At 38.8% G+C, this 21763-nt stretch overlaps 1 protein-coding gene across 1 annotated transcript in view; it reads left to right on the top strand.

Annotated features, from left to right (window-relative positions):
- LOC102250967 (cytosolic beta-glucosidase) overlaps window positions 1-21763 on the top strand; it is a 115555-nt gene that overhangs the window by 30917 nt on the left and 62875 nt on the right. The window contains exons 2-4 of the mRNA XM_005877666.1: window positions 4472-4699; window positions 13033-13829; window positions 14563-14686. Coding sequence (XP_005877728.1) covers window positions 4472-4699; window positions 13033-13829; window positions 14563-14686 — 1149 coding nt within the window. The remainder of the gene's footprint in view (window positions 1-4471; window positions 4700-13032; window positions 13830-14562; window positions 14687-21763) is intronic.

The following is a 21763-nucleotide window of genomic DNA, read 5'->3' as shown; positions in this document are numbered from 1 at the left end:
ACTGTTTCATTTTCAAAAGTTTCTATTGCTATGTCTTCAAGTGTACTAATCTTTTCTTCTGTGATGTTTAATCTACCATTAATTCCATCTGGCACATTTTTCCTTGTAGATATTGTAGTTTTATCTCTTGCAGTTCCATTTTGATTTTTTTATTTATTTAAAAAGTCTTCCATTTATCTACTTACTTTTGTATTTATGAGTGAGATTGACTTATAGTTTTTTTTTTTTTTGGTAGGGCCATTTTTTTTTTAAATTTTAGAATCAAGGACATTCTAACCACATAAAATGAGTTGAGATACTTTTTATTTTTATTTTTTTATTTTCTGGACTATTTGGCAAGAGTTTTATTTACTAGAACTCAGTTGTATTGGTAGGACCAATTGGCATGGCATTTTGTTGTGGAAAATATAAACTACTGATTAATTTTACAATAGTTTAAAAAGATCTTTCAATTGTTTTACTTTTAGTTGAGCCAATTTTGATGTTTTAATATCTAGAATTTATCATTTCCATATAATTTTTCACATTTGTTTTTAAAAGTTTTAGAAACAATACACTCTTCCATCAGTATAATTGCTGTAGTTTCTGTAGCTATGTTTTCCTTTGCATTACTAATACTTTAAAATTGTATTTCTCATTTTAAAATTTTATTTTGTAGGGTTTATTATATTTTGTTAGACTTTTTTTTTTAAAAAAAACTACTATTTGCTTTTGATTATCATCTCTATCCTGGACTGTTTTCTATTTTATTATTTCTGATCTTATCTTATGTTTCTCCTACTTATGTCACCTTCCGTTCTCCTTTTTCTCCTCCTCCTCTTTCTCCTCCTCCATTTCTTCTCCCTCTTCCTCTTTGTTCTTTATATCTTTAAAGTGAGATACTCGGCTCACTAACTCTGAGGCTTGCATCTGGTCTAATATGTGCATTAAAGCTTTCTCTCTAAATATTTTAAACTAGATCCCACAATATTTTAATACTTATTTTTTGCTAGTTAGTTTTTTATGTTTTCTGGTGACAACTATAATGCCTTCTTTAAGTTGTTCAGATGTACCTTTCCAGATATCTGAACTTTTTGGGATTTCTAATGTTCTTTAGACATTACTAGTAAACTCTTGCACAGTGTATTAGAGATTGTCATAGTCATTTCCCCAACACTTTGAAATTTATGGAGTCTTTATTTATGGATCAATTTGTGCTCGACTTTCATAATGGTTTTGTCTGCTTGAGAAGAATGGAGTGTATTCTTCAGTAGTGGTGTTCGTTATTGTGCAGTGTCATTTATATCCATTAGATCAAGCTCGTTAATATATGTCATCCTTATTCTCTCTTTCTCAGTTACTGAGAGAGGTTTTGGCATCAAGGTTATTCTAGCCACATAAAATGAGTTGAGGAACTCTTTCTTTTTATTTTCTGGAATGATTTGTGCAAGAATAACATTTTATTTTGTTTTATTTTACTAGTAATGTTTGGTAAAACTCATATGTTGAATAAAATCTCCCATGATGAAGTGGGTTTGTCAGTGTTGCTTTTCAGTTTTGTCACTTTTGCTTCAGATATTTTGAAACTAGATTCTAGATGCATGCACATTAAAACAGTGTTGTCATTATGTAGGGACCGCATTATCTTCATGAATGCTTTATTCCTTGCAGTCCATAGCTGTTTTTTGGTGGGCAGAGATATCTTTTATTCATGTTTTGATTCCCAATTTATATATATTTTATAGAAATATAGGTGAATTTGTAAACAGCATGTCACTGAAGTAAAATTTTTTAAAAATCTAGTATGACTGTATTTCTATTTTATCTGAGGAACTTAGATCATTGACTTGCATTCTCATAAGTGATCATTTATACCTTGTCCTACCAACTTATTTTATGCTTTTATTTTTCTTACCATTTATATGTGTGTGTGTTTTTTTCTGATTCTCTTGTTCTCTTTTTTATATATTTTTTCCCATCTGGTATAATAGTTAAGTGTGTGGGATCTGGAAATCAAATGTCACCACTAGCCTAATTTTATAATCCCCAGGCATGTTGCTATATGTTTGTCTCACATGTATATGTTAAAAATACATGGATTGTCATGTATTTTTAAATATACAAAACATGATAAACATATCATATATTTATACTCTTTGAAATGACAGACTGAAATCTGTTATCTTAGAGCAATTTTGGGTTTGTAGAAAAATAGAGCAGATGGTCTAGAGCAGTGGTTCTCAACCTTCCTAATACTGTGACCCTTTAATACAGTTCCTCATGTTGTGGTGACCCCCAGTTTTATTGTTACAAATTGAACATAATTAAAGCATAGTGATTAATCACAAAAACAATATGTAATTATATATGTGTTTTCAGATGGGCTTAGGCGACCCTTGTGAAAGGGTTGTTCGACCCCCAAAGGGGTCATGACCCACAGGTTGAGAACCGCTGGTCTAGAGAGTTACCATATAACCCATTGTCCAAGTTACTCCACCATTAACCTCTTGCATTAGTGTGGGACATTTGTTGCAACTGATGAAGAAATATTCATACATTATTAACTAAGTTCACATTTATGGTTTTGACAAAGGTCTAATGATATGTATTCATCATTACAGTATTACACAGAATAGTTTCTTTGCCCTGAAAATATCTCTACTCCACTTATTCACCCCTGTATACATTCTTTTGAATTAATATATATATATATATATCTTGACTTTAGAGAGAGAGGAAGGGAGAGGGATAGAGATATAGAAACATCTGTAATGAGAATCATGGATTGGCTGCCTCCTGAATGCCCCCTACTGGGAATTGAGCCTGCAAGCTGGGTGTGTGCTCCGAAGGGGAATGGAACCATGACTTCCCAGTTCATAAGTCTATGAACGGGCTGGGCATTCTTTTGAATCTTGATTTTTTTGCCCTTTTGTTGTTCTTGAACATTATAATTTTCAGGGTAGCTTAGTCCATCTGATCTGCTATAACAAAATAGCACAGACTAGGTGGCTAATAAACAACAACCATTTATTTCTCACAGTTCTGCATGCTGGAAGTTCAAAGTCAGATTGCCAGCATTGCTGGGTGAGGGCCTTCTCTCACAGACAGACTTGTATCCTCAAATGGCAGAGGGAGCTCTGGAGCTCTGTGGCCTCTTTTGTAAAAGCACTAATGCTATCCCTGAGGGTTCTACTCTCATGACCTAATGACCTCCCAAAGACCTACCTCTTAATTGATCACCTCAGGCATTGGGATTTCAACACACAAATTTTGGGTGGGAGGAGAACACACAGACCATAGCAGGAGGTTATTATCTATTCTCTGATTCATCCATTTTCAGTGTTGATTAGTGTTTCCTCTCCATTGATACACCTTACATTAATTATCTGTTCTGCTGTTGATAGGGTGTAAGTTGTTTCCAGGATTTTGCTATTATAGACGATGCTGCCTCAATATATTATAGATTCTCTGCCTCATATAATCTCTCTGTGAAAATATATGAGTGTGTCTGCAGGGTGTCCACTTTGAAGGGGAATTACGGAGTCATGGGATTTTTTTTAAAAAGAATTAACTCTTTATACTATAAAATGTATTCTAACTACCTCTTTAAACAAAATTTCTATATGAACCTAATGAATCTAACCTAATTTTTACTTTCTGTTCCTCTAATGTGCAACATTCTCTTACCTCTGAGTTTAGTCAAATCCTAACTCTCCTTTTCTCTAACTTCCACCCATCCCCACCTTGATAATCCAGCATTTCTTTCATGCTTCAGTCTTAAGTCATTTCTGTAAGAGACTTCTGACTTGAGCCCACATCTGGATAAAGGCCACTCCCTGGTTACCTGGCGAAGGCCTTTGGGTTGGCTATTTCCCTCTTGCCTATAGCTAAATTCCTCGAGGTCAGGAAGCAATCAGAGTTCACCCCCCTGTCCCCTGTGCTCAGCATAGTGCCTGACACAGAACGTTGTATGCATGAATGAATGTACGGCACCAGGGTTATCTCAGCACCTTACCTACAAATCACTGACTGGGTCATCACAAGCTCCATTGTTAAATAACAGGAGAATAGGCTTCAAGTGTAGAGGAGCAAAGATAAGATCTCGGGACTTGGTCATGGACATCAAGGACAGGGCGTGTCAGGTGTCAGGCATGGCCAAGGGAAATGTTCATAAGGAGATGTTTTCAACTCAGACATTTTGAGCCAGCACCTGCCTGACTTGACCAGCCAGGAGATCCTCAGATAATGAACCATGAAATCCTGCTATGTGGCAGCACTATGCAATAATTTTTCATTTGCCACCAGTCCGCTTCAGGGATCAAGGACAGCAGAACACATAACCGACTCGTGCATGTTATTGTAAAAGCATATTTTAAAGTTACAAATATGGTACATTGAGTTAATGAGGTATGTTCTTGTGGCGACAAATATTTACATTCCACATATGCCCGTGGATGTCAAGAGTGTAAGTGTTTCATTTTCTTTTTCTCAGGAGGCTGGGATGCAGATGGAAAAGGCCCTAGTGTCTGGGACACATTCACCCATCAGGGAGGAGACAGAGTTTTCAAGAACCAGACTGGCGATGTAGCTTGTGGCAGCTACACTCTGTGGGAGGAAGATTTGAAATGTATCAAACAGCTTGGATTGACTCATTACCGCTTCTCTCTTTCCTGGTCACGTCTGTTACCTGATGGGACGACAGGTTTCATCAACCAGAAAGGCAAGTGTTTCTTAAAAATAGAAGGTTGCAGCTTTAATTCAAGGTTATTGCTGCAGCCTGGCATAATTAATCCAGTATGCTATTCTGCCGTGTAGCTTGGAAATTGCAAGGTTTGGGAGTGATTATGGGATACATTTTTTGAAATGGGCTTGCATTAGCTTTCTCAATAATATTCTGGATTCCCTTAACTGCAGATCTTTGTTGGGAGGGGGTAAGGAATAGATGGGCAGGAAGAGGGTTGGAATAAGTGTTTTACCTACATAAGGTCTTATTGGAGTGTTAACTTGAAGGTGAATTTTCAGGAGTTGTGTATACATTGGTTTCAGTTGTGTTGCATGGGGATGAGTTAGGAAAAGCCCTGGAAAACTCGAGGTGATTCTGAACATTTTATAGAAGCTGAATTCATGAAGCTAATGAACTAGCACAGAGGCTAGCACCAAAGCATCTGGCGTCTATGTACCAGGGTTAAGTGCTAGATAGGTCACTTCCTATCTATGTAAGCATCGCTTGAGCATCTCTTGGTGCCTCCATTTCCCTACAAGTAGAAAGGGATACTACAGTTGTTCCTACTTCAAGAGTTGTTGGAACATTCAATAAAATAATCTTTGTAGTCCTTACACTTGCTGGTATATCATAGAATCATTCGATAAGTGTTAGCTATTTTTTGTATTATGCCTTGTAATTCAAAGGATGGCGTCCTATTTGAGAGACTGTCATTAATGAGGCATTTATCATACATTTTTTCTGAAAGGTAAACTTATCACAGTTTACAGAGGTACACATCCAAATCCAGATAGTTTGCAAATGATGGGTCTGGAAATTAAATCTAAGGTCTTCTTACCTCCTTCCACACAACAGGGCTGGCAAACGATGACCTGAGGGCCAAATTTGGCCTGCCACCTATTCTCAGGGCAGGAAAGGTTGCTTTTAGTGAGATGTACTATGAGACACTCACTGTGCCTATTTTATACCTGCTTTTGTTGATTGAATGCTCCTAATAGAGTAAGAGAATTCTCTAACCAGAGTGTATCATGGCAACCTGGGTCTGAGCATAAATCTGCTAAAATGACAGGTTTCATTAGGGCTGATTCAACCCTATCTGATGTCAAAAACCTAGTATCTTTTCTCAACCCATTTACAACCTCACGGAATGACTTGTGTTATTTGTGCTACAGTTGCCTTGTTGGTAAAATGAAGTAGAAACACTCCATTACTAAATGCTGTACACTATTTTAATCATGATTCTAGGAGTTTGGAGTTTTCACTGAGCTTCCATTTGGTTGGTAAAAAAAAAAACACACAGAAAACTCAAAAACAGAATGAAAACATAACCCATCAGCTCATACTATAAGTCCATAATTCCTTATCTGAAATTCTAAAATCCAAGTCTCTGAATAATGAATCCTTTTTAGTGAGTTTAGTTCTAAAACTAATTTGGCAGAAAAAGCTGACCTAAATGGATATGAAAAATTTTTATCATCTCAGTTTCTTCTGCTTCATGAGGATATTTATATATTTTACTGCAGAAATATTAAGGGATACTGATTCAGACACCACAAGGGGTGTTAAACTTAATATACGGTATTTCGTTTCTACAATCCAAAATTTTTGAGCACATTGGGCCCCAAGATTTTCAAATAAAGGATGGTGAACATGTACCAATGACAATATATCAAGCTACTTGATACCAACTTCAGGTGGACAGAGTTCATGGAAAACACTATAAGCCAGTAGTTCAAGGGCAGCAGGCAGAAAAGCTGGAGGGGGTTGGTGGTGGGACTGGAGTCTCTGCGGCCACCTGAACAATGAGGGGAAGTCACTCATGCAAATCTCACATGAGCGTCATGTACCCCCAGCACGGAGCTTCTTGTGTTTGTCCAGCTTTTGTAAAACCATAGCTGATTAATATCACAGGCTTCTCCATGAACAAGAGGGCACTGGAGGTCCTTCCAGGAGGCAGAATTTCAATAAGCAGCTGCTCACTCTTGTGCGGTGATCTGTTGAAGCAATTGGAACCATTTTAACTCAGAAAGGCCATAATTTGTTTTTTTTCTGTTTAAATATTTTCTCAAGGAGCATGAAAAGAATTGGAAATCCCGTGTCACTGTTCTTTCCAAGAACCCCCCTTTGTGTGTGTGTATGTGTGTTTGACTCCCTATTTTAAAGCTTGATTAGAAGACATTTGGAAGCTTATAAAATCCTGTGTTGCTAAATTGGAAGAATATTTTACAAAATGGAATTGTTACACAGTCTTTCTCTTTCAAATGTCAAGTATTCAAGGTTTAATAAGAAGAGATTGAGCTGGTAACTGAAATCACATATTTCTGTATTTCGCAACTGTTCAAGTGCATTTTCATATCTGCCACAAGTATGAGTTTCGGGTGATTAGTAAGAGACTCAAGTATTAGAAATAAAAGAAAAAGAAATGCTTATGTAGAATTTCTTGTTCACTTTAAGATTTAAAATATGAGCACACTTAGCAGGGATGTTAACTAAATAAATTAACACCAGAAACTGTTATTGAATTCTTACTCTATGTTGAGCAATGTGGCAGCCCCCCTCCCCAAATTTGTCCACCTCCTAATTCTTAGAAACTTTGAATATATTCTTTTACCTGGTATAAGGGACTTTACAGACATGATTAAGGTAAGGGTCTCTTTTTTAAAAATATATTTTATTGATTTTTTACAGAGAGGAGGGGAAAGGGATAGAGAGCCAGAAACACCGATGAGAGAGAGACATCAATCAGCTGTCTCCTGCACGCCCCCCACTGGGGATGTGCCCGCAACCAAGGTACATGCCCTTGACCGGAATCGAACCCGGGACCCTTGAGTCCACAGGCCGATGCTCTATCCGCTGAGCCAAACCGGTTAGGGCATGGGTAAGGGTCTCTCTGATGGGGAAATCATCCTGGATTACCTGGGTGTTTCCAGTGTAATCACATACATCCTTACAAGAGGGAGGCAAGAAGATCAGGAAGAGAGAAGATACAAGGACTGGAGCAGAGCTCAGAAAGGAGAGAAGCTGTTACTGTCCTGGCTTTGAAGATGGAGGAAGGGGCCATGAACCAAGGAATGAAGGCAGCCTCTAGATGCCTGGATAGGAAAGGAAATGAATTCTCCCCGAAAGCCTCTAGAACAGATGCAGTCCTGCTGACATCTTGATTTTAGCTCAGAGAGACTCATTTTGGATATCTGATGCCAGGACTGTAAGATAATACATCTGTGTTGTTTTAGGCTACTACTGGGTTTACGGTGATTTGTTACAGCAGCAGTCGGTGACTAACACAGGCAATGTGCCAAGGGAACCTATTGCAATGAAAGAAATTGGTTGTATGAGTCTGGAGAGAAGTGAACTTAGAGAATTATCATATGTTTGACACATGTAGCCACTCTATCAAAATTAATTCTGCACTAATACATTTATAGTTTGCCTAGGAGGATTCCAGTTCAATTATGTTTTATACTGAGACATCATTTTTTGCAAATTTCAGCCACACATTTTCCTCAGGGAATTTTCCCAATTTCTTTGTTCTACATAATCCTGCTCCACTCCTGGCCACAGCTGACTGGATGAGGGAAAGAGTTCTTTGTGACATTGGATTTATGTAACCTCATTGAAGAAGGTCATCTTGACCTGTTGGTTTCTTTTTTCTCAGGGATGTTTGGAATTGAGGAGCTGAGAGGCTGAGTTGGTTGGTGGTGGGCCTTGGCAGATGAGGTGGCCATTTTGAAACATGGCAAATTGGATGCATAACGAAAACTGGCTCTGTGAGAAAGCCAGCCACATAGTCGGTGTATCCAGAAAAGCTGGGATGAGAGAGATCAGAATTTCCTGACACAAAGATTTTTTCAGTTCCCAGCTTTGAGTTCCATTTGCAATCATTTCCTGTTATTTTGTATTTGATGTCTCTTGATCATTTCAAAGAATGCTCACTACCTCCCAATACCAACCAGTCACCGGCCCCTACTGCCACTTTTATATTTGATTTAATCTGAGTGGGTTGCATTTTTCTTATATCCAAAAGCTCTTTAACTCAAATATGCTTCATATTTCCAATGGTCAGATAAAAATAAATAGTCTTAATTAAGAAAGAGATGAGGGTAGTAACAATATAAAAAGACCACGAAAGTGTCAATAATTAAAATAACCAATCCTTTTCTAATATCCAGATGCAGAGCAGGGTCCAAGTGACAGCTAAGGTTTCAAGATCCCTAGATTGGTAACAGATGATCATTTATAATATGCATTTATATGCATTTATGCAGAGAATTGTATCAGTCTGGTAAAACTAAAGAACACCTTGATGGGTTTTCCTATTTTGATATCACTATATGCACGAGGTGGCACTCTTACTATTCATACTACAGATGAAGAAACTTGGGTGTCGAGAGGCCAGGTGCTTCGTCCATGACCCTTTGACTGAATTGTCTGACTCCGGAGCTCTAATCTTTAAAACCTCCCTCCACTGCATCACGGGAAAGTTTCATTGCAACATCAAATAAACTGTACAGACCAGAAATAAAATGCTCCATTCTAGGATGTCAAGGATTAATTATGAAATCCTTTGTTGTTCAGCCATGCTGATGTGTGAGAAAAAAAATTAAGTAAATTTTTAATCTTCAATATAACTGAGAATTATCATATTGTTTTAATTACATTGATTGCTATCATTAATGACTATGCCATATCTAATGATGCTTACAGGAGATAAATCATCGATTCCCCCCCAAAAGATAAACAATATCTGAGCCAGATCACCAAAGTAGGTGATTTTTAAGGCTAGAAAAACAGAATCCCTACATTTCTGGTTCTGAAACATCAGTAAATGGGAGAAATGGAATGTCGCTGTGGGAACGGTCAGTCTTTGCAGTGAGACAAATGGGTTTAAATGTTGGCTGTGCCATATGACAACATGGGCACTTTAAGTCCAGTTCTCACTCTCTCAGAATCTCAGTTTTCCCTTATGTTTATTAAGGACAAAAATGCCCACCTCTTGGACTTAAGTATGAAAGCAATAAATAAAAGTTGATATCTTTATATGCAAAGGCAATGGAAGGAATTGGCTCTGTGAACCTTAACACAACCAATTCCAAGATGATTCCATTATACCATCTTTGAATATCCCATTTTACAAATGAGGATGTGTGGGTTTACAGAGGTCAAGAGATAGGATGATGGAATGGTCTTTCATTGAGAGAGAAAAGAAAAATTTTATAAATTTTGGTGAGTGTATTAGTTTTCTATTGATGCTGTAACAAACTACCATGAACTTAGCTGCGTACAACAACACACATGTATTACCTTAGAATTCTGTCAATCCAAATTCTGACAGGTCTGGCCAAGCTGCGTACAGGGCTGTGTTTTTGTTGTTGTTGTTTGTTTTGTTTTGTTTTGTTTTTCTGGAGAAGTCTGAAGAATGCAGTCTTGTTCTTGGCTTTATCAAGTTGTCAGGAGAATTCAGTTTCTTGTGGTTGTTGGGCTGAAGTCTTCATTTCCTCGATGGTTGTCAGCTGAGCACCATTTTCAGCTTCCAGGGTCCACCTACATTTCTTGGTTCATGGCTCCCATCTTCCATCTTCAAAGTCAACAATAATGGGTGGAGCCCATCTCATGTCAGGTTTTCTGTTATCTCTTTCTGACCCACTCTTCTGCCATCCACTCCCACTTCTCAGGACTCCTGTGGTTAGATTGGGCCTACCTGAACAATCGAAAAATCATTCCATCTCAAGATTCTTAACCTTAATCACATCTGCCAAGTCCCTTTTGCTGTGTACTAGTAAAGTAACCCATTCACATGTTCCATGGACAACTTGGGGTAGGGTGGGGGTCATATTCTGACTACCCAGTGAGTAATGGCATTCAAGTGGGTCTTCCAAGTATGGAGTTGTTATCCATGATTCACATTATGTTCCAGTTTGCAAAATAAATGAGCCATTGTTTAAAATACCAACTTTTATAAACAGGCAGACAGCACATGACCTCACATAATTTGGCTTCTGCTTACCTCTCACCATTCTGATACCTCCTCTGATGAGCTGTATGCTCTCCTCATACTGAACTTTCAGTTTCCAGAAAAATCCATATGCTTCTAAGAGAATAAATATGCAAACGACAATGGCCAGGCCATATTTGAGGATGAAATTCAGATCGACTATGGAGCCCAGGAAGGCAACTGGAGACTCTGTAGCAATCACCCCGGAAAAGTCAGAACTTGGACAACAACTGCCAGCTTCTCTGTTTTTAGGCTCCCCCGACTCCTGCTTCCAATTCAGAATCAAGCAGAGATAGCCAAATATAGTCCCCAAACCAAGTGTTTAAGATGCCCCACGTCTGCCCTGTGCCAAAAACCTCTAATCAGCACGTACACAAAGGTCCCCCCTTTATCACTATAAAACTTTCCCTCTTCCCTGACAGCCTTTGAGTCTCTGCCAAATGCAAGTGCTGATGGCTGACTCCCTCGCTATAGCAAGCTCTGTTCACATTTGGGTTTTTTGTTGTTGTTGTTGTGTGTGTGTGTGTGTGTGTGTGTGTGTGTGTTTTATTTCCATACCTCCTTTGTTCTTTTGACATTTGCTTTCCCCTTTTCTCTTCTTAGATCACCCTTTTCTTTTTGCCTTCTGGGTAACTTCCATTTATCCTTTGAATATCAGCTTAGATGTCACTAATGACAATAATAATAATAATAATAATAATAATAAAATAGTTAGAATGCTGGCTAACCTATCCTAAGCCTTTATCTTATGCCAACAACAGTGCTAAGCATATTCATGTTTTCAACTCTTTAAACTCACATAGCAATTATTGAACTGGGTTTCTATTATTGTTCACATTTTACAGAAAGGGAAAAATAGTTCAGAAAGATGAAGTCACTTGCCAAGGTCACTGAGATAGTGCAGGAGTTGACATAGAATTTAGGTAGCTTAGCATCATGGTTCCCTTTTAAAACTGTTATGCTACATTGCTTTTAGAACAAATTTTCAAATGCTCTCAGTTTGCGATGGGTATTCTTTATCACTGGCTTCAATAGCATTCGGTACTTCGTCTTTAACTAGTAAGACTGTATTGTAATTGTTTATGAATTTATCTAGAGTCCCTACTAAATTATAAGCTCCCTGAGGACAAGGACAGTGTTTCATCTTATATCTATGTTTAAGTCCGGTGTACAGTAGCTTCTCTATAAATGTGCATTTAAGAAATGCATAAATTAATGATTGACTGAAGGAAACGCATACAAATGTCTATCTTGTTACTTTTTTAAAAAATTGGAGGATACTGTGTTAAAGGAAAGGGAAAGGGACCCTATTTCTAGGCAAACTTTTAATGTAACACAATTCTAATATGAATTTATAATGATTGTCCAGAAAACAACCTTTCCAAAGCAAGGATAGCTTATCTCTTCTCAGTGTAGGCTACCTCCTTACTCTTATACTAAAATCACACAAAGTACTATCATCAGCCTCTCCTTATATAGTCTTTTCAAGTTAAGAGTCATCATCAGTTTGGACCTGACATCATCTTGGCATTGGTTTCTGAGCATCTCTGACTTAATAACACCTCTGAGCTCTGCCACAATTCTGCAAGCTCACTTTCATCACATACCACACTGGAGAGTCAGCAGAAAGCCAGAGCCAGGGGTGGTGTGTATTCCTAAGGACTATGACATAATTTTAGAGCAGACACCCCAACCTAGCATTCCTTAAGGTCCTAACTGTCCTATTCCCCACATTCTAGGACAGGTGCTGAGCCTTTGTTCATGCACAATGCGCTTTTCTTCTTAGACTTTTGAGACTAATGGTTCTGGAGAAGCACTAAGGCAGTTACCTGGTTAAATTCTTTTACTTTATATTGATTACTATTGAGATTTACTCATTTACTCAAATATTTATTGAATATATCTACCAAATTTCCAGTATTATGCCAAGATTTGGGGAATCCAGAGGTAAAATAGACAAAGTTTTTGCTAACAGGGGGTTTGTATTCCAGTGCAGTTAAAAGGCAAATCTTACATATAAACAAATAAACATCTTAAGTCTGTAGCAATAACACAAAGTTATGTGATAGCAACTTGCCCAAATGTATCCCATTCAGAACACACATCTTCCACTATCATGTCACCCCATCACTCTCCCACTCCGTAATCGGCCAGGCCAGTCTTCCTTGGAATTCTTCCTGGTTCCTCTCAGCCTTTAATTGATTACATGTAGGAAGTAATAAACCTTATTTTGAACAAAAATTATTTAGAAAATATTCCTGATCATCTCTCTCTTAAAAGTTATTGCCAACATACTAAAAATAACTTTTCTTCTTATATATCTTCTTTTTTTCCCTAGGAATTGACTATTACAACAAGATGATTGATGATTTGTTAGCAAATCGGATTACGCCCATAGTGACTCTCTACCACTTTGATTTGCCACAGACATTAGAAGACCAGGGAGGTTGGTTGTCAGACACAATCATTGAATCTTTTGATGAATATGCCCGGTTTTGCTTCAAGATGTTTGGGGATCGAGTCAAGCAGTGGATCACCATAAATGAGCCTAATATGTTTGCCCTGCTGGCATATGATTTGGGTGCATTTCCTCCTGGTGTACCTCACCTGGGAACTGGAGGCTATAAGGCAGCTCATAATTTGATTAAGGCCCATGCCAGAGCCTGGCACAGCTATGATTCCTTATTCCGAAAAGAGCAGAAGGGTCTGGTGTCCCTAGCATTGTTCTGTGGCTGGGTGGAACCGGCAGATCCCAACTCAGTGTCTGACCAGGAAGCTGCTAAAAGAGCCTTGGCTTTCCACTTGCATTTCTTTGCTAAACCCATTTTTATTGATGGTGATTATCCAGAAGTTGTCAAGTCCCAGATCGCCTCCATGAGTAAAAAGCAAGGCTATCCATCCTCAAGGCTTCCAGAATTTACAGAAGAAGAGAAGAGGATGATCAAAGGCACAGCTGATTTTTTTGCCGTGCAATATTATTCCAGTCGCCTAGTCAAGTACCGGGAGAACGATAAAGGAGAACAGGGTGTTCTCCGGGATGTGGAGATAGACATTTTTCCAGACCCAGCTTGGATAAATGTGGATTGGGTCTATGTGGTGCCGTGGGGAATACGAAAACTACTGAAATACATTAAGGTAAATGCATATTTGTTTGTGTCCACAAACACCTAAGTACGTGAAGATGGGAAGTCAGGCCTATGTATATGTGTATACGAACCTGAAAAAGAATGATTGTAGGCAATAGCATATGCACTCGTTGGCCTGGAAAGAGAAGATTAGGAAATAAACTGGCGAGGGGTAACTGGCTGATAAAGGGCTTCAAAACCATGGTCAAAGTTAGGACTCACTGTTAAGTCATCTGTGGCCATAGGGATAGCTTGGATAATGTTTTCAGGCTGGCGTCCTGGCTGTAATTATTAAAAGGCATTCTAAGGGTTGAAATAGCTGGATCCTTTTTGGGTCTCTGTTTTGCTGGATGGCATCCAGGTAGCTGAAATTAAAATGTCAAGTTATCAGTTTTCTGGGCCCCTTCTCTGTGTAGGGGGGATAAAGAGTGTAGCTGTTGGTGGGACCAAAGGGTTAAGGAGCAGTGACAGTCAGCAGATGCTGATGGCAGAAAGATATTTCTGTCTTCCCATTATAACAGGAGTCATTTGACTGTCTTCATGCACATTTGCACAGTTTTGCTTTCCCATTGTTAGTCATAAAAGATCAGTGCGTGGAAAATTAAGTTAATAGGGTCAGTGCAATTTGCTGAAAACTAGTTTGGGGCTGGAGCTTGGAGAAGATAGAGGATAATGCACCTGACTTTATGAGCCATTTTTTTTCTACATCTGTTTGGAATAAAACTTCTGCTCTTTTGTTCCAGGATACGTATAATAACCCTGTAATTTACATCACCGAGAATGGGTTTCCCCAGGGTGACCCCACATCTCTTGATGACACTCAACGCTGGGAGTTTTTCAGACAGACATTTCAAGAACTGTTCAAAGGTACCATTTGAAATGATGAAAGATCAATTGTGCAAACTTATGTGCCTATTTGCATTCAGCAAAGACCAATGATGTTGAAAGCTGAAATTCATGTAAATCAGTGGAAAGCCGTGTAATTAAGAGAGAGGAGAAAAAGTATTTAGGAAAGAGTAGGGTGAGGATTTTGGCCTAGCTTCAACCTCCTAAAATTTAATCAAGTAAAAAGCGACTGTCTTCAGCATTTTGTGACTCCTGGGTGAAGGTGACATGAATAGGAGGAGTGGTGGCAGTTGGGAGAGAACATTAGTTATTACAAAAAGATTAGCATTGACCAACTAGAGCATGCTTATTTGCATATTTTAATATCCTACCTACCAAGAAATGAACTGATAGAATTTTTAAAGGAAAAAAAATTAAGCATTTGTGTAATACATTTTAAAGTGGCATGAGACTTCAATCAACATGTTTCATTTAAGCTGTCACCAAGTAGCCCCGTTAGGGACTTTTTTTTTGTCCTATAGATTTTGTGATATTTGTTTCTAGACAATATTATTATTCTGGTAATTTCTTTCCATCATGGAATTCTTTTCATATTTGAAAACAAATGTGAAGTAGTAATCTTTAACTGATAACACACATTTCTAAACTGTGATCCCACCCCCTTTTAGCTACCATTTGGAACACTATTGCTTTATTAATTTAATTTCTCTTCCCTATAGAGGAATTGTATCGTAGCAACAAAATCCAATGCAAGATGAGACTTTCAATATCTTTTTTTTTCTTTTAGCATGTTAGGCATTCCTTCTCTCTCATCATTCTATTTGAAAAGTCCTGAAATGATTCTTTCAAAAATTAATTAGTAATATACTGGAAGCAGCCAGAAGGAATTCTGGAAAGTAACACAAACTGCTTTCTTTCTAAAACCTAAAATATGTTTACTTGGTCCCTCACTCAGGCCTGGACTTTAATGGCAGAGTGCAATTGGATTCCTACAATTTAACCCCAGCAATCTAATCTATTTGTCTTACACAGAAAACATATTCTTCCTCTAGGTGGGAATTCACATTCTGATCAGAAAAGGGAATCTCTCATTTTTTTCTTCCTTCCTACTTTTCCCTGTAAATGGGCCCATTTATACTTAATCCATTGATGTTCCCAGCTTCATCCTGAGAGACAAGTAGGCTAGTTACTACCAGGCAGATTTATGGGTGATGCAGGGGCCACAAATGACTTGTCCAAAATTGTTCTGTGTGTTTTTGGGAAAGAGGGAAAAACAGGAATTGGCGGTTTTCATCTCCAGCATAGATGTTTAGTGCTAACCATGTAAGGTCTTTCAATTGCTCTTTAAAATAGTGTTGGGTACTTTACACAGTCCCTGAGATCTGATACAATCTCAGTGGTGAAACCCCAAAATTAAGACAAATGAAGACCAAAAATTATTGAAAATTGAAAGCAAGAGTGGAAAATGTGAGTTGGGTTTCTGAAGGACAGGAGAATGGAATAGGGTTAGGGAACAAACTTCTGTTTTCAACTTGTTGATTTTATATTTTGTTTAAATTGATGGACAAAGTACTGTGCACTCAAAACATTGATAGTTCAGAGCATCTGTGTTCTCTGATTTTCAACATTAGATGGTCTATATTCATCGTAATTAACACATAATGCTGTATTTATTTGCTTTTTAAAAATATCACTTTCAAAAAGTACAGAATTCTACATATTGACAGTAAACTCATACATATGTGTATATATTCTGGACTGGGTGTAGTAATAGCTATTTTTCATATATTGTTGCAGTGGACACCAATTATTTCATATGTCACAAAACTCTTTTCTTGTAACTAATCCTCTTTCTTCTATGAAATACCCACCTTCCCCATCCTCAGGCTTACCCATAGGGATAGCCATGTAAGTAGAATAAAATACTGCTCCTTGTCAACAGATAATTGATTGGTCTAGATGTAGGCACATGGCATGAGCTGGGCCAATCCCATTTCTTCCCTTGGACCAATCAGTTTGCTTGTTTTTTCACTTGAGTTGGTGGGGGATGTAACATTGGAGGCCATTGGTGGCCATGTCCTGCCTCTTCAGTTTATGAGAAATGGGAAGGGCTGCAGATGCCTCAGGGGAAGTGGCCACAGAAAATGAAGAGAAATTCATGATGGCACTTGGGCCTCTAGTTCCAGTGTTTCCTCAATCCAGCTGTATATATGTTCTTGAGGTACATTACTTTTATTTTTAATTATGTGCTCTTTCTGCTTCACCTGATTCTGATTGGGTTTCTATCACTTGGAACAAAATGAGTCTTAATTGACTCCATCTCATTTCCTTTTCAAAAGTTATGCGAGGTCACTGCTCCTACTTTACAGATGAGAAAACTGAGTTTCAAAAAGGCTAAGTCATTTGCTCAAGTACACAAAGTTACTAGGTAATTTTTGCTGGAAGAAGGTAGGATGTGAGCATTATTAGTAGTAGTACTGCTACTAGTTAGGTGTTTGATAAGGTCTGCTTTCTGACTCAGAGAGCTTGTTGTCCCACCACACAGAACCTTTTGCTCACCTTTGGCACTCTTTGCTGACGTGGAGTCTTTGAGAGTCTTCATGCTGCTTCTATATGAGCTGTCAGGTCCTGTGACCTTGGACAGAGCTCAGGCATCCCCTATCCTGCCTGCTATCACAGGAGTAGAGCTGTGCTTACTAATGGAATTCCAGAGATTCCTCGGAGGTAGCACTGATGATCTTGATTGCTGAGTACTTTCTTAGTAAAAAGCACACCATCAGCAATTCAAAATAATAACAGGCCAACGAAGACATTCGTGGGAATTGCTGCAGGTGAGAACCCACCAGAACCCAGGGAGTCAGATGGATGATGGCTTTGTGATTTCCATGAACAAATCCTTCTCTTCAACATCACGCATATGGACAGGCACATAACGACACTATAGTTGGATCAATGGCATCCGCTTAGAGGTCTTACTGATCTCTTCAGGTAAAATCCCCAGCAGTTAATTGGGGAGTAAAAAGTAAGATAATGCTTCTGCCTCCTTTCGGGAAAAGAAAAGAATAAAATGTCATTTCACAGAGGGGAGGAAAGGAAGTCAGCTAATGTCTTTTTAATTGTTACATTATTTAAATGCCTTTAAATAGGCTGTGTTTTAATTAGTGTAGATATAGATAAGAGTAAAGCAAAACAGTGAAGACACCAAAAACTTGAAATAACACACGACTAGGCTTGCATTCCAGCTCTGCTAAATATTCAATGAGAGGCATTAGGCAAATTGTTCACCCTCCCAAACTCTTACTTAGTTCATCTATAAAAATGGGATAACACTTCCCCTGGTGTGGTAGTTGTAAAGGCTTCATTTAATGAGCTATTGTGGAACCTCCCCCTAGCAATTGCCTGACACATTGTAGGCCTTCTACCAATGGTAATAATTATTTTTACAAAATGTGCACTCTTAAGAATATATTTATCATCTCGTTATTTTAAAAATGTCATTCTAAGACATTTTTTTAACTCACCCCACCACCAAGTCTCTAAAAGTTACAGCAGAATATTCCTCCTGTCGACATGTTTCTCTGTCATTCTTTCTGGGGAAGCTCTGAATGAGTGTTTTGTAACATTGATGGTTGAGTCCTGTGGAGGAGGAAGCAGCAACCACCTCCCTTCCTTCATTATTTCCATCAGAGAGGTCACCAGATTAGGTGACAATCACGTCATTGACAGCAGAAACAACTGTCAGGCACCTGGGTAGCTGGATGGCTCTGCCACGTGAATTTCTGTGGAAGTTCAGGAAGCAGTGATCTTCAGATAGTTTAAGTTTTCTCACATCATAGGAATCTTCATTCTCTCCTTAATATACACCAGTCCTTGCTGGTCTAGAGCAAGCAGCAGGTGTAAGTCCATATGTACACACATGAAAATGGGTACCTTACTAATCTGAGTGTTATGGGGAGGCAAGAAGTGGGTGAAGGTTATTCCAAATGGGCAATACGCTGGCAAGACCAAATTCTCCCCAAGGGGATTCAAGCCTGTGTTCAGCCTGCCTCACACCTCCCTAGCAGCCACCTGCTTTTCTCTTGGCTCATGATCTTTCCTCACCTTGGAATGCCAGTCTCTGCCTTCTGCCTGGCCCAATCCTGCTGTTTGGAATACATGAACTTGGTTCTTCAAGTCAGGCAAGAGATGGGTTTAGAATCTGTTTTGCCTATTATGAGCTCAATAATTTTGGCAAAATTCTTTACCAGACAACACTTCAGCCATCTAATCTTTAAAATGGGAATAAGAAGTCCATCCACCTTCTAAAGAGTGGCAAAAAAAGGGAATAAGATAATGTTTATAAAGCCTAAACACAGAGTCTGGCACATTAGGCAAGATTAAGGTTTTGTTGTTGTTTTTGTCTGTGTTTTGGGAGGTGCCCTATAAACCCTCTTGGAGTTGGAGCTGTGTCTTTTTTATAATTCTATGTTCAGTCCTGAGCATCATTTCTGTCAGATGGTAGGTGTTCTCCACATGCTTGTTGAATTTGGTTGTGTCTATCTGAGAAGAGTTAGTCAACGGATAATGAGAAATAAATGATTAAATGATTGGGAACTGTATTTTCTTTCCCTAAAGAAATATAGCCCACACAGGGAAAAAAAAGCAGCCTTCTGGAAAGTTTGTGAGCAAGCCCAACTTTCCAGTCGGATCCGCGCCTGACTTAGCACAGCGGTAGATGACTGCAGAGAAGGTTTGTTAATGACCAGCTTTCGGCTTTTAATGACAAAACCCCTCAGCAAGATGTCATCAAAGTTATTGAAGACTTCACTGGAAGTGTTGAAGCTGATGCATGGCAACAAGAAGGTTATAAATCTTGCAGCTTGGGTATACCACCAGGACAAGATGCTGAGCACAGACTCACCCTGCTGTTGTCTGTCAGCGTTCTCCTCCCCTTTCCGCTTCTCCTTCCCATGGAGAGGGGTAACGGAGAAATCCATCCATTTCCCAACGTAGTGCAGACCTGGCAGCCACCTGCCTATGTCAATTTCAGATCACAGAGGCCCACTTAACTGGACAAAATGTGTTAAACACCCGTGTTTTTCTAAATGTGCATGTAAGAATTCTGAGAATTAAGGGAAGATCTCAAAGGTTAATGCATTGACCTTTTAGAAAAACTAACCAATTAAAAATCCATTGCAAGCTCAGAATAGAGACCCAAGTACCTGAATATTGATGCCCACTCTATACTTATTGTTTTATTGCTTCTCAAAGTGCATCTTTGTCAGCTTAGCCTCTGTGAAGCAGTTCATCTCATAGCTCATGGATGCTTGCAGCTTAGGGTACGTGGAGGGGGATGTTGGAGTTACTTTGTACTATTGCCCCTGGCTGGACTGGGTGGCCTCCAGCAAAGAGGAGTCAATGTCAGAACAGAGAAGGAAGAATAAGATTCGAAGGCTGTGCACGAGAATTGTTAGTGTGTGCTAGTTTACAGGTTGTGGGATTTGAGGTCATGAAGAAAACACTTTCCAATGTATTTGTGTTTCACAAACCTATGCACTCACATCACACAGGAACTCAGACAGCCAGCGATTAGAGAGCTCACCTGGAGCAGATATGCCAGATGACCTTCCTGATTTCTTCTCCTGTACTTCCATTCAGTGGCATATTTACCTTTGCCTTCCGTTGCCCAAATGAAGCATGGTGGAGTAGGAAGTCTGCAGGACTTGGAGAGTGAAGCCAGGGACTAAGTCCGTGTTCTAGTGGTGAGCATTTGGATAAGTTATCCTGACAGCTGTCTGAAGGTCAACTCCATCACCTGTTGAATGGGACTGATGCTAATTGCTATTCTGCCTAACCCAAAGTCAGTTGTGAAAATACAATGAGAGAATTTATGTATGTGTATGCTCTGAACACCTTCAAATGTTAAATGTTATTTTCATATTTACTAAATACCTTTAAGTTTTTTTCTCTCTGCCCAAAATACATGATCTGGACCTCAGTGTTGCAAATTATTCTTTCAACATCTACAATTCTCAAATTCTGTGTGTGTTTTTTTCTGCACACTTCTCAACTGCTAGGACAGAATGATCAATTTAGGGGTCTTAGAGGATGTGTACTATAATCAGGTGATTGGTGCAGCACAATTAGATTAGATAAGCTCAGAAACACACACACACACACACATACACACACACACACATTGTTGTTGAGCTGCTTCACCAGGCTCATCCAGGTGGGACGCATATTAATATGATCAGGGACAGACCATTTAGCAGGCACACCCTCTTAGCGACCTAGAGCCTGGTGCCCTGGTTTCCTGGGAACAGGCTTTATGGAGTTGCCCATGTGAGAAGCAGCTCTTGCACATGTCAGAGAACCTGCCTGGTGCTTTCTGATTGGAAACCATTCTTCAGCTTCTCTTCCCATTGTGCTCTAATACGTAAGCTGTGCCCCTGCAGATGGACATTCCTTTGGGCTTCTCTGAGGGGATCATTATTTAAGGTCCCCCATCACCCCAAGCCCAGTGAATTGCACGATGACTATAAACATTTTAAAAAATTTCAGATCATTCGAAATGTGCCCTCCATTTTTAATGACAGTCTGTCAGGAGTGTTTGTGTGACAGAGTGGCAAACAGACCTCAGTTTTGTTTTTATAACTTAAAAGAGGACTGTAAAATAATTGAAGTATTGTTTATCTGAAGGAGAGCTACTTTTCCAATATGAAGAGTAGACTCAATGGAATCTTGTCAAAAAGGGGAAAGAGAGGAAGAATTTGATAATGATTTTTTAAATTAAATATAATTTACATGTAACATTTTTAAGTTTAAGGTGTGCATGTTTATTTATATATTGCAATATAATTATTACACTACTGTTAGCAAGCACCTCTATTTATCACATTACATAATTATCATTTCTTGTCTGTAGTGGGAACAATTAAGATTTAGTCTCTTAGCAACTTTGAGGTTTCGAATACAGTATTGTTGACTGTAATCACCATGGTGTGTATTAGTTCTCTAGTACTTGATGATCTATTAGTTCTTGGTTTGTATGCTTAGATGACATATCCCTAATCCCCACCCCTACACCCCACCCCTGCCTCTAGTTACCACCATTCT

The sequence above is a fragment of the Myotis brandtii genome, unplaced genomic scaffold (assembly GCF_000412655.1).
Source record: "Myotis brandtii unplaced genomic scaffold, ASM41265v1 scaffold525, whole genome shotgun sequence".
NCBI classification, from domain to species: Eukaryota; Metazoa; Chordata; class Mammalia; order Chiroptera; family Vespertilionidae; genus Myotis; species Myotis brandtii.
The sequence above is the reverse complement of the archived record's forward strand: the minus strand, read 5'-3'. Positions and strand labels throughout refer to the sequence as shown.